The sequence below is a fragment of the Mauremys reevesii genome, linkage group 6 (assembly GCF_016161935.1).
Source record: "Mauremys reevesii isolate NIE-2019 linkage group 6, ASM1616193v1, whole genome shotgun sequence".
NCBI classification, from domain to species: domain Eukaryota; kingdom Metazoa; phylum Chordata; order Testudines; family Geoemydidae; genus Mauremys; species Mauremys reevesii.
In genome coordinates, this window is record NC_052628.1 from 128904750 (window position 1) to 128927842 (window position 23093).

At 50.3% G+C, this 23093-nt stretch overlaps 1 protein-coding gene across 1 annotated transcript in view; it reads left to right on the forward strand.

Moving 5' to 3' along the window:
* Nucleotides 1-23093, forward strand: part of LOC120408016 (class I histocompatibility antigen, F10 alpha chain-like) — a 48371-nt gene that overhangs the window by 20997 nt on the left and 4281 nt on the right. The window contains exons 4-6 of the mRNA XM_039544480.1: nucleotides 7763-8038; nucleotides 16177-16278; nucleotides 16696-16728. Coding sequence (XP_039400414.1) covers nucleotides 7763-8038; nucleotides 16177-16278; nucleotides 16696-16728 — 411 coding nt within the window. The remainder of the gene's footprint in view (nucleotides 1-7762; nucleotides 8039-16176; nucleotides 16279-16695; nucleotides 16729-23093) is intronic.

The following is a 23093-nucleotide window of genomic DNA, read 5'->3' on the forward strand; positions in this document are numbered from 1 at the left end:
GGACGCACCAGTTGGAAGTAACGGAAGAGGAGAAGGACCTCAGAGTCCTGGTTGATCGCAGGATGACTATGAGTCGGCAATGTGATGTGGCCATTAAAAAAGCTAATGTGGTCTTGGGATGCATTAGGCGAGGTATTTCTAGTAGAGATAAGGAGGTGCTAGTCCCGTTATACAAGGCATTGGTGAGACCTCATTTGGAGTATTGTGTGCAGTTTTGGTCTCCCATGTTTAAGAAGGATGAATTCAAACTGGAACGGGTACAAAGAAGGGCCACTAGAATGATCCGAAATGGAATGGAAAGCCTGTCGTATGAAAAGAGACTTGAGGAGCTCGGTTTGTTTTCCTTAACCAAAAGAAGGTTGAGAGGAGATATGATTGCTCTCTTTAAATATATCAGAGGGATAAATACCAGGGAGAGAGAGGAATTATTTCAGCTCAGTACTAATGTGGACACGAGAACAAATGGATATAAATTGGCAGTCGGGAAGTTTAGGCTTGAAATTAGACAAAGGTTTCTAACCATCAGGGGAGTGAAATTCTGGAACAGCCTACCGAGGGAAACAGTGGGGGCGAAGGACCTCTCTGGCTTTAAGATTAAGCTTGATAAGTTTATGGAGGGAATGGTTTGATAGGATAACGTGATTTAGTCAATAGGTCAATAACGTGCCGCCACTGGTAATTAGTACCGAGGGTCAATGTTGGGATATTGAAAGTCTTTTTCCCGAGTGTCTGGCTGGAGAGTCTTGCCCGCATGCTCGGGGTTCAGCTGATCGCCATATTTTGGGGTCGGGAAGGAATTTTCCTCCAGGGTAGATTGGCAGTGGCCCTGGAGGTTTTTCGCCTTCCTCCGCAGCATGGGGCAGGGGTCGCTTGCTGGAGGATTATCTGGTACTTGAAGTCTTTAAATCAGGATTTGGGGACTTCAGCAGCTGAGTCAAGGGAGATAATTATTTCAGGAGTGGGTGGGTCAGCTTTTGTGGCCTGCATTTTGCGGGAGGTCAGACTAGATGATCATAATGGTCTCTTCTGATCTTAAGGTCTATGATTCTATGATCCCCTACACATTTGCCCTCCCCATACTAATCTGGAAGAAGGCTCCCCATGTCCTTAAAGTTTTCCCCCTCAAACCTACCTTTGCTGCAACACTTTCTTACTTCTTGATTCTTTTAACAATAAGACATCAGATAATCACACACAGTCAAATTTATTTCCAAATATTTTTAGTTAAAGATTAATCAGCACAAACATAGAAGGGAAGAGGTTAAATGCTTTAACACTCCGACTCAGGAGGACAGTTGCAGCGTAGTCTGCTTCAAAATGTTAATTCACTATTACCCATGTATGTAACTTGTCTGTTACCATGGACACAAATTTCCCAAATTAGTTAGCATCATTTCTCACATTTCACATCTCTCCATTCCCAAACAGTTTGCACTTGCTAGTCAAGGTTACTTGACATTTGTATCCATTTTTTTGCAACATACTAATTGCTTATTTCTCTCACAAACCTCAGCAGAATGTTATCTTGTCCTTTGCCATCTTTACAAATGCCAAGAAGAAAAAGCCATACACCACAATGTAATGTGTATTCTTCTTCGAGTGATTGCTCCAATGCATTCCAGTTAGGTGTGCGCGCCGCGCGTGCACGGCATCTCGGAACTTTTTTACCCTAGCAACACCGGCGGGCCGGCTGGCGCCCCCTGGAGTGGCGCCGCTATGGCGCTAAATATATACCCCAGCCGGCCCGTCCGCTCCTCAGTTCCTTCTTCCCGCCCGTGACGGCCAGTTGGAACTGTGGAGCACAGCTTAGCTGACCTCCACTTCCCTAGCTACTCGTAGGTTTTTCTCGTTCTGTTTATAGTGGTAGTTAAATCTGTTTGTTGTAGAATAGTATAGTGTATTTATTTTACAGGGGTTGGGGTTTATCCCCTTCCCCTCTCCCGGGGCCGGGGCCAGTGCCCGGTCCACAGGGTTTTTCTACTGCTCGGCCGGCCACAAGCCGCTGCCGGCAAGAGATCTTCTCTTAAGTGCCTCGAGGGATCTTACCTCACAGATAAGTGCCGCGTTTGTGAGGCCCTTAATCCGTGAACAAAGGGGAGCGGGGCTTTCGTTTTGAACAGCTCCTGAGGGAGGCAGCTCCTGCTCCTCCGCTCTCGGCGCCGACCGCTAGTTCGCTTTCACGGCGCGCTCCCTCGGCACCGGACCGCCGGTGCCGACAAGGCCTCCTGGCACCACCGTCGCTGACTCCGACGTACCCTCGGCATGGACCTCCCTCCTGGAGGATGAAGAGTTACTCCGGCCAGGCAAGAGCCGTTGAGTCCGGTGCTGGAAAGCTCCCCGGTATGCACCGTGGTCGAGCTCGCCCGGAAGCTGCGACCGAGCCGCCTGCTCCGCAGCCGAGCGCTATGCTCCGTCGGATCGCCCGGCACCAATGTCTGCCGCGGCACCGACGATATCCGCACCTTTCACTCCGGCCAGGCAAGAGCCGTCGAGTCCGGTGCTGGAAAGCTCCCCGGTACAGACCGTGGTCGAGCTCGCCCTGACGCTGCGACCGAGCCGCCTGCTCCGCAGCCGAGCGCTATGCTCCGTCGGATCGCCCGGCACCAATGTCTGCCGCGGCACCGACGATATCCGCACATTTCACTCCGGCCAGGCAAGTGCCGTTGAGTCCGGTGCTGGAAAGCTCCCCGGTACAGACCGTGGTCGAGCTCGCCTGGAAGCTGCGTCCGGGCCGCCTGCTCCGCAGTCGAGCGCGATGTTCAGTCGGATCGCCCGGCACCGGTGTCTGCCGCGGCACCGGCAGTATCCACACCGTTCGCTCCGGCCAGGCAAGGGCCGTCGAGTCCGGTGCCGGAAAGCTCCCCAGTACGGGCCATGGTCGAGCTCGCCCTGAAGCGGCATCTGAGCCGCCTGCTCCGTAGCCGAGCGCTATGCTCCATCGGGACGCCCGGCACCGATGTCTACCGCGGCACCGACAATGCCCGCACCGTTAACTCCGGCCAGGCAAAGGCCGTCGAGTCTGGTGCTGGAACGCTCCCCGGTACGGACCGTGGTCGAGCTCGCTATGAAGCTGCATCCGGGGTGCCAGCTATGGTCGAGCTCACTGTTCCCTCCACGCCGGAGACAGTGTCCACGGCGAGGGGGCTGATTGCAACGGCAGCATCTACGCTGCCGCAACCCCCGGCACTGCCGGGGGGGGGGTTGCATAGTCGATGGGCAAGCCTGCCTTCATCAGGCCACCCTACCTCGGCACCGCACAGCAGCACCGTTCAGGGTCGCGGTCCCGCAGATGTTCTCGGTCCCGTCACCGATCTAGGTCTGGGCACCGTTCTCCATGTTGGTACCAGTCGTGCTCGCGGCACCGGTCAGCGTCCCGTTCGCCGGTCCGGGACACTCAGCACCGATCGAGCCCCGGGCACCGGGGCACTCATGGCCACTCCTGATTATCGAGCCTCGCACCCTCGGTCGACCGCCCGGCACAGCTTCGGTGGCAGGTCCCGTTCTCGGTACCAGTCGATCTACCGGTACCGATCCCCGGTGCCGCATCGAGCGACGTCAGTTACAGACGGTGACTCTCCCAAGAGCTTGCTGCTCCTCCAGGGCCATCCAGCCGCGCATTAGTGTCGTCCCGTGCAGTCACTTCATATGCGCGGCACTCTGTTTTCCGATGTGCCCTCCAAGGTCTTCCAGGAGGCCTATGAGTGGTCATTCTGGACGCCGTTGGTGTACTACCGCGCCAGAGGCGTGCGGTGATCCCATCTCGCCCATTCCTCCGAGCTCTGGGGCCAGAGGTGACAATTAGTTGTCCCCGTCCGACCGGTTCAAAGCAACCCCCGGTTCGGCACCAGGCTCCCAGATCCCGCCAAATCAGGAGGTTGTCCAGGAGTTCGAGCCCACACAGGACCCGCTTGTCCCGGGGCCTTTCTTCTTCCTCCTCCCCACATGAGGCGGGGGCAGGAATATGCCCCTCCGGCCCTCCTCTAATGAAAACGCAACCAGCCGCTGAATCCAAGAGCCTGGGCGTGTGGTCTTACCGGGCCATATGATGTACCCGGAGGGGGCCCTGCACCTTCGTGTAGCGCACCAGCAAGCCCTGCTTATCCGCTACTGTGGATGGCGGTGGGCAAATTTTCAGAGTCGGTTCTTCGGAACTCCCGTCACGAGTTCGATGCTCTCCTGCAGCAAAAGACGGAGCTGGAGAGAGCTTACCTCCAGGCCTCGTTGGACGCAGCTGACTCCGCTGCCATGACTCTGACCTCGGGTGTTGCCACGCGGCGTGTTTCAGGGCTCCAGTTATCGAGCCTTCTCTCGCGGCTGCAGCACGCTATACAGATCTGGCCCTTCAATGGCACAGGCCTGTTCTCTGACAACGCTGGCCCTAGGCTGCTGAACCTAAAGGGCAGCAGGGTCACTTTGCTCTCTCTCGGCATGCACACGCCGGTGATTCAGCGCCGACGTTTCCGTCCCCAACCTCCGCTCTTACCGTACGCCTGGGCAAGGTCGGGACATGACCAGCGGGCGTGGCTTACACGGTCATGGCCACCATTCCGCGCCCCAAAGGAGCCGGAATTAGGGTCCTTCTGACCACCAATGGGGCAAAAGCCTGCCCATCCTCGCCCCTCCTAAGGACCCCCTCATAAGCGAAGGGAGGTCTCAGACCCATCCTAGGCCTGCAGGAACTCAACAAGTCACGATGCAGTTGAGTTCCACATGGTACCCAGGGTGACCGTCATCCCATCCTGGGATCCCGGAGGCTGGTACGCCGCCCTCGATATGAAGGGCACGTGTTTTTCACGTTGTCTGTCTCTTCCACTCGGAAGGTACCCTCGGTTTGGGGCCTACCATCGTCATTCCCAGTATACGGCCCTCCCGGTTGGCCTCTATACAGCCCAGGGGTATTCAAGGTGCATGGCTGTAGTCGCCACCTTTCTTCACCACCGTCTGATACACGTTCTCCGTGTCTAGACTAGTGGCCCATTCGAAGAACCCCCAGGCCCAAAGTACCAGTCATATGGGCATCGACACGAACCTATTCCTGTGTCTAGGCCGGATGATCACTAGTAAAATCCACTCTGATTCCCATACGGGGAAAGGGATTCGTTGGGACCGCTCCGGACTCGCCAGAGCCTGCTTCCATCACCCTTGGTTTCAGGCGGGGGTAACGATTGTACAAGGTCGACGGACCTTCCCGACAGCTTGGGCTCGCCCTTGCCTCGGTTTCCTGAGTCACGTGGCTGTCTACATGTTGCAGCCAAACATACCAGGCTTCGCCTCTGTTCACTTCGATCGTGGCTCACCTGGGTGTGCCACCTGGGCAGAGGTGGCATACTCGTGGTCGTCTCGTTCCCCCCGAGCAGCCTAGGCTCCCTCCACCGGGAGTCGGCGTCCTCCCCGGTGTATCCAGGGTTGTTGTTTCATTCACCCCTCGGGGTCCCTCATGACAGACAGCCCATCTCTCGGCTGGGTGCGCACCTGGTGTAGTTTCGCACTCATGGCCTTCGGTCAGCGCAAGGCCTGGCCTTCCACATCAATGTCCGAGAGCTGAGAGCAGTCTGCCTTGTGTACCAGGCAATTCAGCTGGCGGATCGTCTCAGCAGATCCTTCCTGTCTCACAAGTGGTGGTTTCCTCCCGTCTTTATCTCTTCCGTTTTCCAGAAGTGGGTCGTCCCCCGCATAGCCTTCCTCGCTCTCGCAAGAACGGAAAGAGAGAGAGGAACTCTCCTCGTTCCAAGGCCTCTCCCCAGGCTCGGTCTTGGAGGATTTCCTGAGGCTGTGGGTCGGCCATCTGCCGTCCGCTGTCCACTCTCCCCGCTGGTTCATGAGGTCCTGCTTCAACTCCGCAGGGACAGAGCGCCCCTGATCGGGATCGCTCCAGTGTAACCTGGGCGGCGCTGACACACCCTGTTGCTACACCTGTCGGTAGCAACCCTCTTGGCACAGACCCCATGACGCAAAATCGCGACAACCTTCACCACCCGGTCGTATGATTCCGGCACCTCACAGCAGGACTCCTGCGTGGCTAAACCGATCCGAGTTACGTTGTTCGGCCTCGGTTCTGCGACATTCTCCGGGGTGGTAGACAATCGTCCATTCGGTTCAAGTATCTAGGCAAGTGGAAGCATTTCTCATACTGCTCCGAAACGCGCGATGTTTCTCCCGCCAAGATCCCGCTCCATTCCATCTGGTTCCTCAGGGCTTGGAGCGTTTATACAACTCCCCAGTGGGGCCCCGCCATACAACTGACTCTTTATGCTGGTTCTGCCCAGTTTTACAACTGCCCTATTCGAGCCAATGTCAACATGCTCCTTGAAATACTGTGTTCCTCAAGGACAAGGGCAGTTATAACCACGTCCGACCTGCCTCCTTGCGGAGGTGTCTGCCTTTTATATCTACCGGGATATCTTCCTTCCGGTGGAGAGCAACAATTGCCCTCCTTTGACATCCGTAGGGCGTCTGCAATCTATATCTAGCAGGCAGAGCCCGCTTGTAACGCCCCCAAAACCTTCATCGTACCGCCATACCGGACGAAGGGCATACCTGTCTCCTCCTAGAGGATTTCATCTTCAATGATGTTGTGCATACGCACCTCCAGTGTTTTGGCCCATGTTCCATAGCACCACCTGACTGCACATTCTGCCAGGGCTCAGGCTTCTCTGCGGCCTTCCTGGCTCACATACCCTTCCAGGGGATGTGTCATGCTACTACCTGGTCCTCTATCCGGACCAGTTCTTCTTTGGTCCAGCAGTCCAGAGCTGATGCAGCCTTTGGCTTCGCAATTTGCATTCTGCGACATCTACCTCCGACCCCACCGCCTAGGTAAGGCTTGGGAATCACCTAACTGGAATGCATTGGAGCAATCACTCGAAGAAGAAAAGACGGTTACTCACCTGTAGTAACTGTTGTTCTTCGAGATGTGTTGCTCCAATCCATTCCAGACCCGCCCTCCTTCCCCACTGTCAGAGTAGCCGGCAAGAAGGAACTGAGGAGCGGACGGGCCGGCTGGGGTATATATTTAGCGCCATAGCGGCGCCACTCCAGGGGGCGCCAGCCGGCCCGCCGGTGTTGCTAGGGTAAAAAAGTTCCGAGATGCCGTGCACGCGCGGCGCGCACACCTAACTGGAATGGATTGGAGCAACACATCTCGAAGAACAACAGTTACTACAGGTGAGTAACCGTCTTTTTTAGTGCCAAGGGGCTGGGAAACTGATTTTTCAACAGAAGGGTAAATCCTTTTGAAATCCATAATATTGGGTTAATAAATTTGGTAACAACCTACAAGAAATTAGCCAATTTATATTAGCTAGTTTGAGGGGCAGTTTAGCACTGTGTGTCACTTTTTGTTAAATGGGCCCTTTCCAAGTATAATTGGTCAGTTTATCCAGTCCATTTTTTGCTCCCTGGCCAGGGCAAGATTTTTCTGCTTTTCAAATCCAGGGACTGAGAGGAGATGGGCACAAACCTAGCACATGATTGACACCTGTATCCGGAGCTTAGTGAAGCCTTTCAAGGTACTTGTGTCACTGTGGTTGGGAGCCGAGGCCAGGTCTGGGACCTCGATTCAGGATTCGCCATTGCTGATGCTGTGAATTTGGCACAGAAATTCTCTAACATGATGGTTCTCTCTCATAGGAGGGTTTCCATCTCGTGGACTCTCATCCTCTCCCACTGCCGGGGTCTCAGAATTTCATGTTGCAAACCTCCAGCAAAGACTGCCTGGATTAGAGCTTGAAAACAACTAACTTCAGTTTCTTCTTTTTCCCAGTGCGCCCAACAGCTAGAGTGAGTGACAGGTCATCTCATGACGGCCTCACCACCCTCTCCTGTAAGGTCAGTGGGTTCTACCCCCGGGACATCACCGTGACCTGGCTGAGAAATGGGGAGAGCAGACAGCAAGAGGCCTACTCTGAAGGCATCCTACCCAGTGGGGATGGGACCTACCAGACCTGGGTGACAATGGAGATTGATCCCAAGATCACAGCCCATTATTCATGTCACGTGGAGCATGAAAGCCTGTTAGAGCCGCTCTCTGTCCCCTGGGGTAAGGAGTTTGTGTGTGTGTCTGTTTTCCTAGTGGGAGAGGGGGAATCCATTAAACTCAACCTCTGAAAAATTCTCAATCAGATTTTTAGGCTGAAGCTGGAATTTCTTCAGGGGTCTGTGAGGCCCCGTCCTCTTTGGCCCCGTCCCTCTACAGTCAAGTTCTTATGCTAGAGTTGGGACTCACAGTGCCTGGGGCTCATGTCTTGCTCTCCAGTTTGCTGCCTCTGGGGCTGTTGGATACGTCTCAGCAATACAGTGTCTCTGAAGGGAGAAGATTAACAATGAGACATTAAGGCCTGAAGGGACCTTTTTTTATCATCGGATCTGAGCTCTTGAATAGCCCAGGGCAGGGGGGAATCTCACCAGGGACCCCAGCATCTATTCTGGTCATGTGGGGACAAACTAGATCTGATCCTTCAGAAGGAGATGCCCATTCCAGATGTAAAGTCTCCAAGGGATGGAGAATTTACCACATCCCAGGGGAAGCTCAAATCTGCCCCTTATTTCCAGACAGAATTGGTCTGGCTTCAGCTTGCAGCCCGGTCTCAACTTCATGCACTCGTGGTCCTGCCATGAGTGCAGGGGACGGGACTAGATGACCTCTTGGGGTCTCTTCCAGTCCTATGATTCAGCAGGTTCTCAGAAACATGGCTCTACGGGTCCTTCATTCTTGGCCCTGTGGCCAGAGAGAGATGTTTAATTTTGGGAGCAGCTTGTTTCTGTGTGCAATGATGCTGGAAGAGAGGGTGTGGCCTTGGAATGGAGTGAGGAGGGAGATTAGATCCTGCATCAGCGGGGAGAGTCTCCTATGCCCCAGCACAAGAAAGTCTAGGAAGAATTTATTACACATGGAGCTGCCTTCCAGCCATCTTTTTGCTTGGTTAATCGGGATGTGGAAAAATGCAGCATTTGGAAGTGCAAACAATTTCTAAAAGGGCAGCCTGCACTGGAAATCTGGTCATCAGATGGTTTCACAGCAAAATCCTACCACCATGTCCCCTGCCAATTTTGTGTCATAAACCACATTTCCTTATTCTCTTAGAAATATTTTTTCTTTGTGCTGTATTATTATGTGGATCTTTCAGACAACAGTAAGGAGGGAAATAGGCTTCTAGGATGGAGGCTGGCACAACTGATTAAGAGAGCTTTAAACTAGGAATTTGGGGGAGATGGTTGGGAGATGTCCAGGTAATGGAATTCAACATTGAGAGGGAAGAAAACAAACTAAGAGAGGATGCAGCCATGGGCAGAAGAATGGACATAAGGAGGAAGGGTAGTGTAGATACCAGTCTAATCGGTGATACTGGTGGTAGAATGTCTGTGCCTAACCGGGTAAAGAATGTCAGTGAAGCCAAATGGCAAAAATTAAGCTGTCTGTACACTAATGCAAGGAGCCTAGGAAACAAAATGGAGGAACTAGAGCTACTGGTGCAGGAAGTGAAACCGGATATTATAGGGATAACAGAAACATGGTGGAATAGTAGCCATGACTGGAGTACAGGTATTGAAGGCTATGTGCTGTTTAGGAAAGACAGAAATAAAGGCAAAGGTGGTGGAGTAGCATTGTATGTCAATGATGAGGTTAACTGTAAAGAAATAAGAAGGGATGGAATGGATAAGACAGAGTCGGTCTGGGCAAAAATCACATTGGGAAAGAAAGCTACTAGAGCCTCTCCTGAGATAGTGCTTGGGGTGTGCTACAGACCGCCTGGATCTGATTTGGAGATGGATAGAGACCTCTTTAATGTTTTTAATGAAGTAAACACTAATGGGAATTGTGTGATCATGGGAGACTTTAACTTCCCAGATATAGACTGGAGGACAAGTGCTAGTAGTAGTAATAGGGCTCAGATTTTTCTGGATGTGATAGCTGATGCATTTCTTCATCAAGTAGTTGAAGAGCCAACAAGGGGAGATGCCATTTTAGATTTGGTTTTGGTGAGTAGTGAGGACCTCATAGAAGAAATGATTGTAGGGGACAACCTTGGTTCAAGTGATCATGAGTTAATTCAGTTCAAACTAGATGGAAGGATAAACAAAAATACATCCGGGACTAGGGTTTTTTATTTCAAAAGGGCTAACTTTAAAGAATTAAGGAAATTAGTTAGGCAAGTGGATTGGACTGAAGAACTTGTGGATCTAAAGGCAGAGGAGGCCTGGAATTACTTCAAGTCAAAGTTGCAGAAACTATCAGAAGCCTGCATCCCAAGAAAGAGGAAAAAAATCATAGGCAGGAGTTGTAGACCAAGCTGGATGAGCAAGCATCTCAGAGAGGTGATTAAGAAAAAGCAGAAAGACTACAGGGAGTGGAAGATGGGTGGGATTAGCAAGGAAAGCTACCTTATTGAGGTCAGAACATGTAGGGATGAAGTGAGAAAGGCTAAAAGCCATGTAGAGTTGGACCTTGCAAAGGGAATTAAAACCAATAGTAAAAGGTTCTATAGCCATATAAATAATAAGAAAACAAAGAAAGAAGAAGTGGGACCCTAAACACTGAGGATGGAGTGGAGGTTAAAGATAATCTAGGCATGGCCCAATATCTAAATAAATACTTTGCCTCGGTCTTTAATAAGGCTAATGAGGATCTTAGGGATAATGGAAGGATGACAATTGGGAATGAGGATATGAAGGTAGATATTACCACATCCGAGGTAGAAGCCAAACTCGAACAGCTTAACGGGACTAAATTGGAGGGCCCAGATAATCTTCATCCAAGAATATTAAAGGAACTGGCACATAAAATTGCAAGCCCATTAGCAAGAATTTTTAATGAATCGGTAAACTCAGGGGTTGTACCGTACGACTGGAGAATTGCTAACCTAGTTCCTATTTTTAAGAAAGGAAAAAAAAGTGATCCGAGTAACTATAGGCCTGTTAGTTTGACATCTGTAGTATGTAAGGTCTTGGAAAAAATTCTGAAGGAGAGGGTAGTTAAGGACATTGAGGTCAATGGTAATTGGGACAAAATACAACATGGTTTTACAAAAGGTAGATCGTGCCAAACCAACCTGATCTTCTTTGAGAAGTGTGATACAGTATGGCCAGAGGACAGCAGGAGAGTGTTAGCAGGGAGCCTTATTCCCTGCAATGGGAGGAAGGTTTGCTATAGATTAATTAGAGCACCTGAAGCCAATTAGAGCACCAGCAGTCAGTCACATGATATAAACTCCTGCTTCAGGTCAGACAGTGTGGGTTGTTGGAGCAGGAAGGTTTGGTTGGAGCAGAGAGCGGTTTGAAGGAGTTGAAGCAGAGAACAGTTTTGAAGAGAGACAAAAGGAAAGTTTGGAAGAGTGCTGCAGTGAGAAGTCCAAAAACCCTAGGTAAGGGGCACCTGGCTTGTGTAGAAGGAGAGCAAGAAGCCCCTCCACAAGCTGAAGGGCAGGAGAGGGAAGTAGCCCAGGGGAAGGAACCACCAGTTCAAGTGGGTCACCACTAACCTCAGGGCCCCTGGGTTGGGACCTGGAGAAGAGGGCGGGCCCAGGTCCCTCCCTCTCCACTCCACTCCTCAAGGACACTAGTGGGGTAATTAAAAATACCAGTTCAGAGGCAAGCAATGGTGCCCTGAACCTTCCCCAAAGAAGAGGAAGCGCGAGATCCAGCATAACAGTACTGGCAATTTGCCGCAGAAGGTAACAGATTTTCTAGACAAAGGAAACGCAGTGGATCTAATTTACCTCGATTTCAGTAAGGCATTTGACACGATTCCACATGGGGAATTATTAGTTAAATTGGAAAAGATGGGGATCAATATGAAAATTGAAAGGTGGATAAGGAACTGGTTAAAGGGGAGACTACAACGGGTCGTACTGAAAGGTGAACTGTCAGGCTGGAAGGAGGTTACTAGTGGAGTTCCTCAGTGATCGGTTTTGGGGCCAATCTTATTTAACCTTTTTATTACTGACCTTGGCATAAAAAGCGAGAATGTGCTAATAAAGTTTGCGGATGACACAAAGCTGGGAGGTATTGCTAACACAGAGAAGGACCGGGATATCATACAGGAAGATCTGGATGACCTTGTAAACTGGAGTAATAGTAATAGGATGAAATTTAATAGTGAAAAGTGCAAGGTCATGCATTTAGGGATTAATAAAAAGAATTTTAGTTATAAATTGGGGACACATCAGTTAGAAGTAACAGAGGAGGAGAAGGACCTCGGAGTATTGGTTGATCACAGGATGACTATGAGCCGCCAATGTGATATGGCCGTTAAAAAAGCTAATGCAGTTTTAGGATGCATCGGGCGAGGTATTTCCAGCAAAGATAAGGAAGTGTTAGTACCGTTATAAAAGGCACTGGTGAGACCTCATCTGGAATACTGTGTGCAGTTCTGGTCTGCCATATTTAAGAAGGATGAATTCAAACTGGAACAGGTTCAGAGACGGGCTACTAGGATGATCCAAGGAATGGAAAACCTGTCTTATGAAAGGAGACTCAAAGAGCTTGGCTTGTTTAGCCTAACCAAAAGAACATTGAGGGGGGATATGATGGCTCTTTATAAATATATCAGAGGGATTAATATTAGGGAGGGAGAAGAATTATTTAAGCTTAGTACCAATGTAGACACAAGAACAAATGGATATAAACTGGACACTAGGAAGTTTAGACTTGAAATTAGACAAAGGTTTCTAACCACTAGAGGAGTGAAGTTCTGGAACAGCCTTCCAAGGGGAGTAGTGGGGGCAAAAGACATATCTGGCTTCAAGACTAAGCTTGATAAGTTTATGGAGGGGATGGTATGATGGGATAGCCTAATTTTGGCAATTAATTAAAGATCAATTGCCAAATTATCAGCAGGTAAGTATGCCCAGTGGTTTGGGATGGGATGTTAGATGGGATGGGATCTGAGTTACTAAAGAGAACTCTTTCCTGGGTGCTGGCTAGTGAGTCTTGCCCATATGCTCAGGGTTTTAACTGATCGCCATATTTGGGGTCGGGAAGGAATTTTCCTCCAGGGCAGATTGGCAGAGGCCCTGGAGGTTTTTTGCCTTCCTCTGCAGCATGGGGCACGGGTCACTTGCTGGAGGATTTTCTGCAGCTTGAGGTCTTTAAACCACGATTTGAGGACTTCAGTAACTCAGACATAGGTTAGGGGTTTGTTACAGGAGTGGGTGGGTGAGATTCTGTGGCCTGCTTTCTGCAAGAGGTCAGACTACATGATCATAATGGTCCCCTCTGACCTTAAAGTCTATGAGTCTATAACAGGAGAAGCTGATGAGTGAAACTGAAAGTGTATACAGAACTCGGGGTTTAACAGGTGTATACAAACCAAGAACAGTATTAAAATATCTGTATTGTCCCCTTTTCACTTCCTGCCTCCTCAAAAAATACGCATTGTGTCTGTAACTCCAGTCATGGCAGGGAAATCCAGAGCTTTGAGGTCAGTTTCCAGGTTGTCACCAGACTCCCACGATGGGACTGTGTTCCGTTAGTCATGAAAGTCATCATGGTCAAGGGGGGGTTAGGGGCTGGGAGTCAGGACTCCTGGGTTCTGTCCTTGGCTCTAGGAGGTAAGTGGAGGCTAGTGGATTAGAGCAAGGGGGCTGGGAGCTAGATCTCCTGGTTCTTTTTGAGTGCTGTCCCTGTAGGTGCTCCACTCCAGGTGATGGTGCGTCCCAGCACCGTTCATTGGAGATCTTTGGTAACAGTGCCTGGTCAGGACTCATGTGCTCAGATGCTGTATCGCAGCATTGTTAGGGTCTTTCTGAGCACGCGCGTCCCACACACCCCTCAGTTCCTTCTCAACCATCCTCTGCTGAAGACGGGACTCGGGGCAGTGCTGAATCTCTTCCCTGGTCACTGAAGGAGATAAGTACAAAGACATAGAAATAGTCAGTTAAAAACATCCCAATTATTTCCCTTCCTTTAGAATAGTTACCTAGTTTAAAACAAACAAACAAAAAAATCTTTTTTTTTCTCAAGTTTGTCTCCTGTTGAGACACTTGACCCAGGCATTCCTAATGCAATAATGCCAGGGTCTTCAGGGATTTAAGAAATGTGACTCCTGTCAGGAGCCTATGCCAGGATCTGACGGACACTCACGCTGTGTGAAGTGCCTCGGCGAGACACATGTCCCTGCCAAGTGTGTCCATTGTACCAGCCTGAAAACCAGGGCTCGTTGTGAGAGGGACTTGCAGCTGAAAATGCTCTTGATGGAGAAATCCCTACAGCTGCCTATGGAGACAGGCAATAGCAAACCCTCTCCCTCATGCTCCCCGTTGGAACCGACTGGGAGCGCGGCTTCACCCTCTCAAGCAAAGAGGCAGGAAGCCCAACTGTCTCTGTGCAGAGACGTTCAAAAGGGGGTCCTTACCGTCCGTGCTGACAGCGCCAAAAGCAGGTGCCTCTGATCGTCCCAGCACCTCAGCCATGGCTCCCGCGGAGCGCAGAAGCAGGGACCCAATTTCCCATAGTGGGAAGCTCTCCTCGGCACCGAAAATAGACCCGGTGCCGACAGCACGTTCTACCCCAATGTCAACAAGAATGTCGGCACCAAGCCTGCCTATCACTCCAGCAGCAGGAGCGGACCTCCTACAGGGCATCTACAAATGGCCCGTGGTACCCGCAAAAGCAAAGCAAAAGTCTATATGTGCTTCTGATCACATATTCCGCTCAGCAGGATCACAGCCCATGTAGCAGCAGCAATTCTTCAATCAGGATGACATCTCAGTGGCCCTTGAGCCTGACTCTCCGCTCCTTGATGCACAGCGCTCACTGTTTGACCAGCCGCTCCCCACCTGATCTGGCCACCTTCACTGACAGTGAGCCCGGCATGCAGCAGCAGTTCTCCCTGCCTGCCTCTCCTCCTCCACCAGAACCATTTATATCTCAGGACATGGCTCACAAGTACCACCTCAGTTTCCCTACTTTGTTCCCCCGCGGACAGGACCTCACTTCTCTTATCCCATACCTTGGCCTCAGTGATACCCTTGGCTGGCTCCTGCTGCCACTCGTCCTCATGACTCTTCCTCCAGACCACAAGCTTGTTCTGCGTCTATCTCCAGCTCCATCTACATCTAGAGCACCTGAACTCCCCTCTGAAGAGGTGGGCTGTGAACCATACCCTGATTCACCGACTCCTAACTCTCCATTAGCTCCAGACGGAGCCCTCATGCCTCCACCTCTACAGAATGTGGACTACTTTAAGCAATTCCAGGAACTTTTCAAGAGAGTGGCACTCAGCCAAGACATCCCTTTAGAGGAAGTCCAGGAGACACAACATAGACTCCTCAAAATCCTCCAACCCTCTGCACCCTCAGAGATCGCGCTCCCCATAAATGAAGCCCTCCTGGAACCAGCTGACCCCCTCTGGCAGACCCTAGCCTCTATCCCAACCAACATGCAAAAAGGCTGAACGTAAATATTATGTTCCTGCTAAGGATGTAGATTTCTTATTTTCATCCACAATCAAATTCTCTTGTAGTGAATGCAGTGACACACAGGACGAAACAGCCACACTACCAACCCACCCCACAGGACAATGACCTCAAGGTCATGACTCCTTGACCTTCTGGGCTGCAAGGTTTATACCTCCTCCACTTTGCAATTCAGAATTGCAAACTATTCCGCCCTCCTTGCAAACTACGACTTCGACAACTACAACAAGCTCTTTGATTTTACTTCCCATATCTCGGAGGACAGGAGAACAGACTTTAAGTCAGTCCTTGTCAAGGGCCGACTGGTGTCCAGGACGGCCCTACAAGCATCTCTGACATGGCGGACACAGCAACCCTGCAATACCGCAACTGCGGTGGTTATATGCAGATCTTCCTGGCTGTCTGCATCCGGTATCCCCAAAGACCTGCAGACCAAAGTGGAGGACCTCCCCTTTGATAAAGATAAGCTTTTTTCCAAAAAAATTGATTAATGCAGTAAAAGTCCCTCTAGTTTCAATAAGTCCCTCTAGTTTAAGTGCTAAATATTTATTATGAATTGAAGTGGTAGAGGCTGGGTCTAGTGTCCAAGACTTTCTGTGGTGGGGAGCAATGCATGGTAGCTGCACTGGAAGGGGTGGAGGGTTCAGGACTCAGCCCTAACCTGGAGAGCTGACTGACTTATGCCTGCAATGGGATGAAAGGAGGGTTTTAGTGCGGGGGGTGGGATTTTTCCTCACTGATCATTCTCTCCATTCCATTTCAGAACCAAATAACAGTCTGATTCCCACTGTGGCTGGAGTTATCACTGCAGTTCTCCTGATTGGTGGTATAATTGGAGTAGTCGTCTGGAAAAAGAAATGCCCAGGTAAGGAGCCTAGAATGGGGGGATTCCCTGGACTTGCCGGGCCCTGCCCGTACTCCTAAGGGCAACAGCAATACAGGAGCCAGTGTCAGTGCGGTGTAACTGCCCCACTGTGGGACTGAGCTAATGACACCCAATGGGAGCTGCTGAAGGGCCAGACCCAGAAACTGGGTGTGGGTTACAGTTAATATGGGGTTAGGTTTTCCAAAGAGCTCAGCAGCCAGTGCACCAAGGTCTTTGGAAACAGTCTCATTGTGTCTTTCTCTCCTGCTGATCATGAGCGCCTGGGATCTTGAGTCCATTACTGAGTGCCAGGGGTCTGTGCTGGGCCAGGGGCCCTGTTTCTGAGCTGCGGACACTGATTGCAGTTGGTTCCTGCCTTGGGAGCTGCATTCACTGACATTTGCCTTTTCTCTGCAGGGAGAAAGGAAGACGGCTACACTGTAGCTCAGGGTAAGTGACAACAAACCCATCGCCTCTTTTCAAGTGGCCACCTCCGAACAGCCATCAGTATTTCCTTGTGGATTTTAGCCTGGAGCCACTGACAGGAGATCCTCACTCACACTCATAGGCCTTGTCTGCACTGAGGATTTTAGGGAAATCTCCAACTATTGCTGTAGTACCATAGAATCGTAGGACTGGAAGGGACCTCGAGAGGACACCCAGTCCAGTTCCCTGCACTCAGGGCAGGACTAGGTATTATCTAGACCATCCCTGACTAACCTGCTCTTAAAAACCTACAATGAGGGAGATTCCACAACCTCTCTAGGCAATTTATTACAGTGCTTAACCACCCTAACAGGATTTTTTTCCTAATGTCCAACCTAAACCTCCCTTGCTGCAATTTAAGCCCATTGCTTCTTGTCCTGTCCTCAGAGGCTAACGAAAACATTTTTTCCCCATCCTCCTTGTGATTACAGTTTGCAAGTACATAAAAAGTTGTTACATCTCCCCCTCAGTCTTCTCTTCTGCAGTCTAAACAAACCCAATTCTTTCACTCTTTCCTCATAGCTCAGGTCTTCTAGATCTTTAATCATTCTTGTTGGTCTCCTGTGGACTTTCTCCAATTTGTCCACATCGCTTTGGCTACACTTGCACTTCAAAGCGCTGCCGCGGCAGCGCTTTGAAGCGCTAAGTGTAGTCAAAGCGCCAGCGCTGGGAGAGAGCTCTCCCAGCGCTGTCCGTACTCCACCTCCCTGTGGGGAATAACGTACAGCGCTGGGAGCCGCGCTCCCAGCGCTGGGGCTTTGACCACACTGACGCTTTGCAGCGCCGCAATTTGCAGCGCTGGAGAGGGTGTGTTTTCACACCCTGCTGCAGCGCTGCAAATTTGCAAGTGTAGCCAAGGCCGATCTTCCTAGACACAGTACTCCAGTTGAGGCCTAATAAGCGCAGAGTAGACTGGAAGAATTACTTCTTGTGTCTTGCTTACAACATTCATAGAATCATAGAATATCAGGGTTGGAAGGGACCTCAGGAGGTCATCTAGTCCAGCCCCTTGCTCAAAGCAGGACCAATCCCCAATTAAATCATCCCAGCCAGGGCTTTGTCAAGCCTGACCTTAAAAACCTCTAAGGAAGGAGATTCCACCAGCTCCCTAGGGAACCCATTCCAGTGCTTCGCCGCCCTCCTAGTAAAAAAAGGTTTTCCTAATGTCCAACCTAAACCTCCCTCACTGCAACTTGAGACCGTTACTCCTTGTTCTGTTATCAGGTACCACTGAGAACAGTCTAGATCCATCCTCTTTGGAACCCCCTTTCAGGTAGTTGAAAGCAGCTATCAAATCCCCTCTCATTCTTCTCTTCTGCAGACTAAACAATCCCAGTTCCCTCAGCCTCTCTTCGTAAGTCATGTGCTCCAGCCCCCTAATCATTTTTGTTGCCCTCCGCTGGACTCTTTCCAATTTTTTCCACATCCTTCTTGTAGCGTGGGGCCCAAAATTGGACACAGTACTCCAGATGCGGCCTCACCAATGCTGAAGAGAGGAGAATGATCACATCCCTCGATCTGCTGGCAATGCCTCTACTTATACAGCCCAAAATGCCATTAGCCTTCTTGGCAACTAGGGCACACTTTTGACTCATATCCAGCTTCTCATCCACTAACCCCTAGGTCCTTTTCTGCAGAACTGCTTCCTAGCCATTCAGTCCCTAGTCTGTAACAGTGAATGGGATTCTTCCGTCCTAAGTGCAGGACTCTGCACTTGTCCTTGTTGAACCTTGTAATGGGTTCAGGACTCACCCCAGCGGCGCCTCCTGCTGGTGACTCTGGGAATTAGCTCTTTCCAGTGGAGCGCCTCCTCCTGGTGGAGTCCTGTCCATTGTTCTGTCCTCTGTTGTTGTTTCTGGACCCGCGTTGCTGCGTGCTCGGCGGCGTCCTCTTCGAGGCCACTGCCCTCTGGCATTGCCCCTTAGTCCATCTGCGCCCCTTTCCGGGGGGGTCAGTGCTCAGCGGTCCCACACCCCAGTCACTATGTCCAACCGCCCTCTGAGTCTAATCCCTCCTGTCAGGGATCTGGCGTAGCAATATGGCCGCTCCCTACGGCCAATGGCTGGGTGCATTGCAAGGAGTGAAGGGGGGGGAGACCCAGGCCTGCCCTCTACTCTGGGTCCCGGCCCAGGGACCCTCTGGCATCAGCCTCGCTGTCCTTCTCTCCCCTTCGGCTGTCTGTTTCCCTGGGCCGCTTCCCCTACGGCCCCTTGCACCCGCTAGGCCTTTCCCTTCAGGGCCTGCAGCCTGGCAGGCTACGGGTTCAAGCTCCCTAGCCTCCCTGAGCCTGGCCAGCTCTGTGCTGTCCGCGGTGCTAGTCTCCTCCCTTGGAGACTGACCTTCCCCTGTCGAAGGCCTGGGACAGACTGACTGCTCCTGCTCTGGGCAGCCTTTATATACCCCTGAGCCTGGCCCTGATTGGCTGTCTCTAATCTGGGCCCTGATTGGCTCACAATAAGCCCCTCTCTGATTGGCTCACTGTCTGCGCAGGCGCCCTGGCCTGCCGCAGCCCACTCTCACAGGGAGTGGGGCAATCCGCCCCACTACAAACCTCATCAGGTTTCTTTTGACCCAATCCTCTAATTTGTCTAGGTCCCTCTGTATCCTATCCCTACCCTCCAGCATATCTACCACTCCTCCCAGTTTAGTGTCATCTGCAAACTTGCTGAGGGTGCAGTCCTTGCCGTCCTCCAGATCGTTAATGAAGATATTGAACAAAACCAGCCCTAGGACCGATCCGTGGGGCACTCCACTTGATACCGGCTGCCAACTAGACATGGAACCATTGATCACTACCCGTTGAGCTCGACCATCTAGCCAGCTTTCTATCCACCCTATAGTCCATACTTCTTTAACTTGCCGGCAAGAATACTGTGGGAGACCGTATCAAAAGCTAATACATCCCAGAATGATGTTTGCTTTTTTTGCAACAGTGTTACACTGCTGACTCATATTTAGCTTGTGATCCACTGTGACCCCTAGATCCCTTTCTGCAGTACTCCTTCCTAGGCAGTCATTTCCCAATTGTTTATGTGTGCAACTGATTGGTTCTTCCCAAGTGAGGTAATTTATTGTCCTTATTGAATTTCATCCTATTTACTTCAGACCATTTCTCCAATTTGTCCAGATCATTATGAATTTTAATCCTGTCCTCCAAAGCACTTGCATCCCCTCCCACCTTAGTATAGTCCACAAACTTTATAAGTGTACTCTCTATGCCATTATCTAAACCATTGATGAAGACATTGAAGAGAACCAGACCCAGAACTGATCCCTGAGGGACCCCACTCGTTATGCCCTTTCAACATGACTGTAAACTATTGATAACTACTTTCTGGGAACGGTTTCCAACCAGCTCTGCACCCACCTTATAGTAGCACCCTCAGGCTGTATTTCCCTAGTTTGTTAAGGTCCTGTGAGACCGTATCAAAAGCCTTACTAAAGTCAAGATATACCACATTGTAGCAGGGTGGACCCTGCTCCGGCCCTGAGGGCTTTGAAATGCTGCCTGACAGGGCTTGAGAGGCGTGGCTCTGGAAGCTGGGCTGATTAAACAAGTGGCTGCAGCTGGGGGCCACGCCCCAAACTGAAGCCCTGGGGCTTATAAGAGGAAGGGAAGCCAGAGCCCAGGGAGAGTCTCTCTCTGGCTTCGGAGAGAGATGGGCCTGGCTGCTTAGGGCTTGAGTATAGGTATCTGAGTGGAGCAGGGCTCGGGGACAGGCTGAGGAGCTAGGGAAGCTCCAGCCTGGAAAGCCCCAGGCTGCAGCCTAGCTATAGGCCAAAGGTACTGGGGATTGCAGAGGGCAACCTAGGGGTAGGACAAGGCAGCAGGTCCAAACCCCCTTTGCCTGTGATGAGTGGGCTGATACTGCAGTCTGCCCCAGGGCGTGGGGCTAGACCATGACTGTCAGTAGCCACTACTGAGGCAAGGCGGGGATAGTAGCGTGGGGTTCCCCTGGGAGGGGGAGACCCAACCATAAATAGGGGGCACCGGGTCCAGGGAGGGACGCCGGGGCCAGAGAACAGGCGGGTCACCAGCCTGCCGAGGGCGCTCCAGGGCCGGACCGAGGGACATTCCGGGACCGACCAGCAGGAGGCGCGGCAGGGGTGAGTACCACCCGCTTACACACATCTACCATTTTCCCCCATACACAAGGCTTGTTACCCTGTCAAAGAAAGCTATTAGGTTGGTTTGACACAACTTGTTCTTGACAAATCCATGCTGACTGTTACTTGTCACCTTATTATCTTCTAGGTGTTTGCAAATTGATTGCTTAATTATTTGCCCCATTATCTTTCTGGGTACTGAAGTTAAACTGACTGGTCTGGCATTCCACGGGTTGTCCCTAATCCCCTTTTTATAGATTGGCACTATATTTCCTCTCTTCCAATCCTCTCTCCCATCTTCCATGACTTTTCAGGGATATTGGCTCAAATATCTCTTCTGTCAGTTCCTTGAGTATTCTAGGATGCATTTCATCAGGCCTTGGTGACTTGAAGACATCTAACTTGTCTAAATAATTTTTAACTGGTTCTTTCCCTATTTTAGCCTCAGATTCTTCATCAATTTCACTGGTGTTCACTATGTTAGACGCCCAATCACTATGAAACGTTTTGGTGAAAACTGAAACAAAAACATTATGTAGCCCTTTTCCCATTTTCATATGTTCTGTTATTGTCTTTTCTTCCTCATTGACTAATGGGCCTACCCTGCCCTTGGTCTTCCTCTTGCTTCTGATGTATTTGTAGAATGTTTTTTTGTTACCGTTTATGTTTCTAGCTAGTTTGGTCTCGTTTTGCACCTTGGCCTTTCTCTTTTTGCCCCTACAGACTTGTGTTAGTTGTTTATGTTCCTCCTTGGTAATTTGACCTAGTTTTTACTTTGTGTAGGACTTTTTTTTTATTTTATTTTTAGATCATTGAAGATCTCCTCATTAAGCCAGCCTTTTGTCTTCCCATCCTTCATTTCTTTCCTGTGCAGTGGGATAGTTTGCACTTGTGCTTTTGATAATATCTCACTGCGAACTTTCCAACTCTCCTGAACTGTTTTCCCCTTATACTTGCTTCCCATGGGGTCTTACCTACCAGCTCCCTGAGTTTGCTAAAGTCGCCTTCTTGAAATCCATTCTTTTATTGTGTGTTTTCCCTCCTACCATTCCTTAGAATCATGAACTCTATCATTTCATGATCACTTTTACCCAAGCAGCCTTCCACTTTCAAATTCTCAGTCATTTCCTCCCTATTTGTCAAAGTCAAATCTAGACCAGCCTCTCCCCTAGTAGCTTTCTCCACCTTCTGAAAGAAAAATTGTCTCCAACTTGTGCCCTACTCTCTTATTTTCCCAACAAAGGTCTTGTTCAGTAGTGTAGAGTGGCTTTAGACACATGTTCTATAACCTTGTTCAGAGGAAGTCTAGATGATACAAGTATCAGAGGGGTAGCCATGTTAGTCTGTATCCACAAAAACAAGAAGTCCAGTGGCACCTTAAAGACTAACAGATTTATTTGGGCATAAGCTTTTGTGGGTAAAAAGCCTCAGTTCTTCAGATGCATGGAGTGAAAGTTACAGATGCAGGCATTATATAATGACACATGAAGAACCAGTGGAGAACCAGTGTTGACAGGGCCAAAGATACAGTGATTAAAAACACCTGAATCCCATCTCTTCAATTGCTCCACCTTTGCTGTCACTGGTGGAATTGCATTGCTTGTGGTTATGGGTCCAAATTTTGCTTGTGTAGACAAGGGGATAGTCAGGAATGTATATGGTGGTGTTGGGCTGAATTATTATCCCCCTAGAGCTGTGCTGTGTGTGGCTGAGTATGACCCTGAAGGTGTCTGACCTGCTTTTAATTTTACACTTCTTCTGACCTACCTGAAAGTTGCTTTTGTGCTTGAATGCTGGGCATGATTCAAAGCCTGTTGAAGCCAATGGGAGTTTTTCCATTGATTTCAGATCAGCACCTCTGCCCCCTCGATGACCACAAGTTCAAATCCCCTCCTCAATTGTCTCCTGTAATTAGCTTTAGGAACAGGACCAAAACTAAAACTATGGGAAATATTTACATAAATGATGGACTGCATCTGAGGCCATCTAATGCCTGGTAGCAAGAGACGGTATAATGTGCACAGATCTGCTGGGCCCCGCTAGGATGTAGGAGTCCAGCTCTCTCTTTATCCAACAAAACCTCCTCAGAACATCACCCTTCCTCCTACAGTTGGCCCTCAGTCGCGCCTCCCTCCCTCCTCCTTGTTACTCGAGAACAACAGAAATTCACACTCAAGAACTTTGTTAACATGGAGTTAAGATTGCAGGTGCTCAGCCCTTTC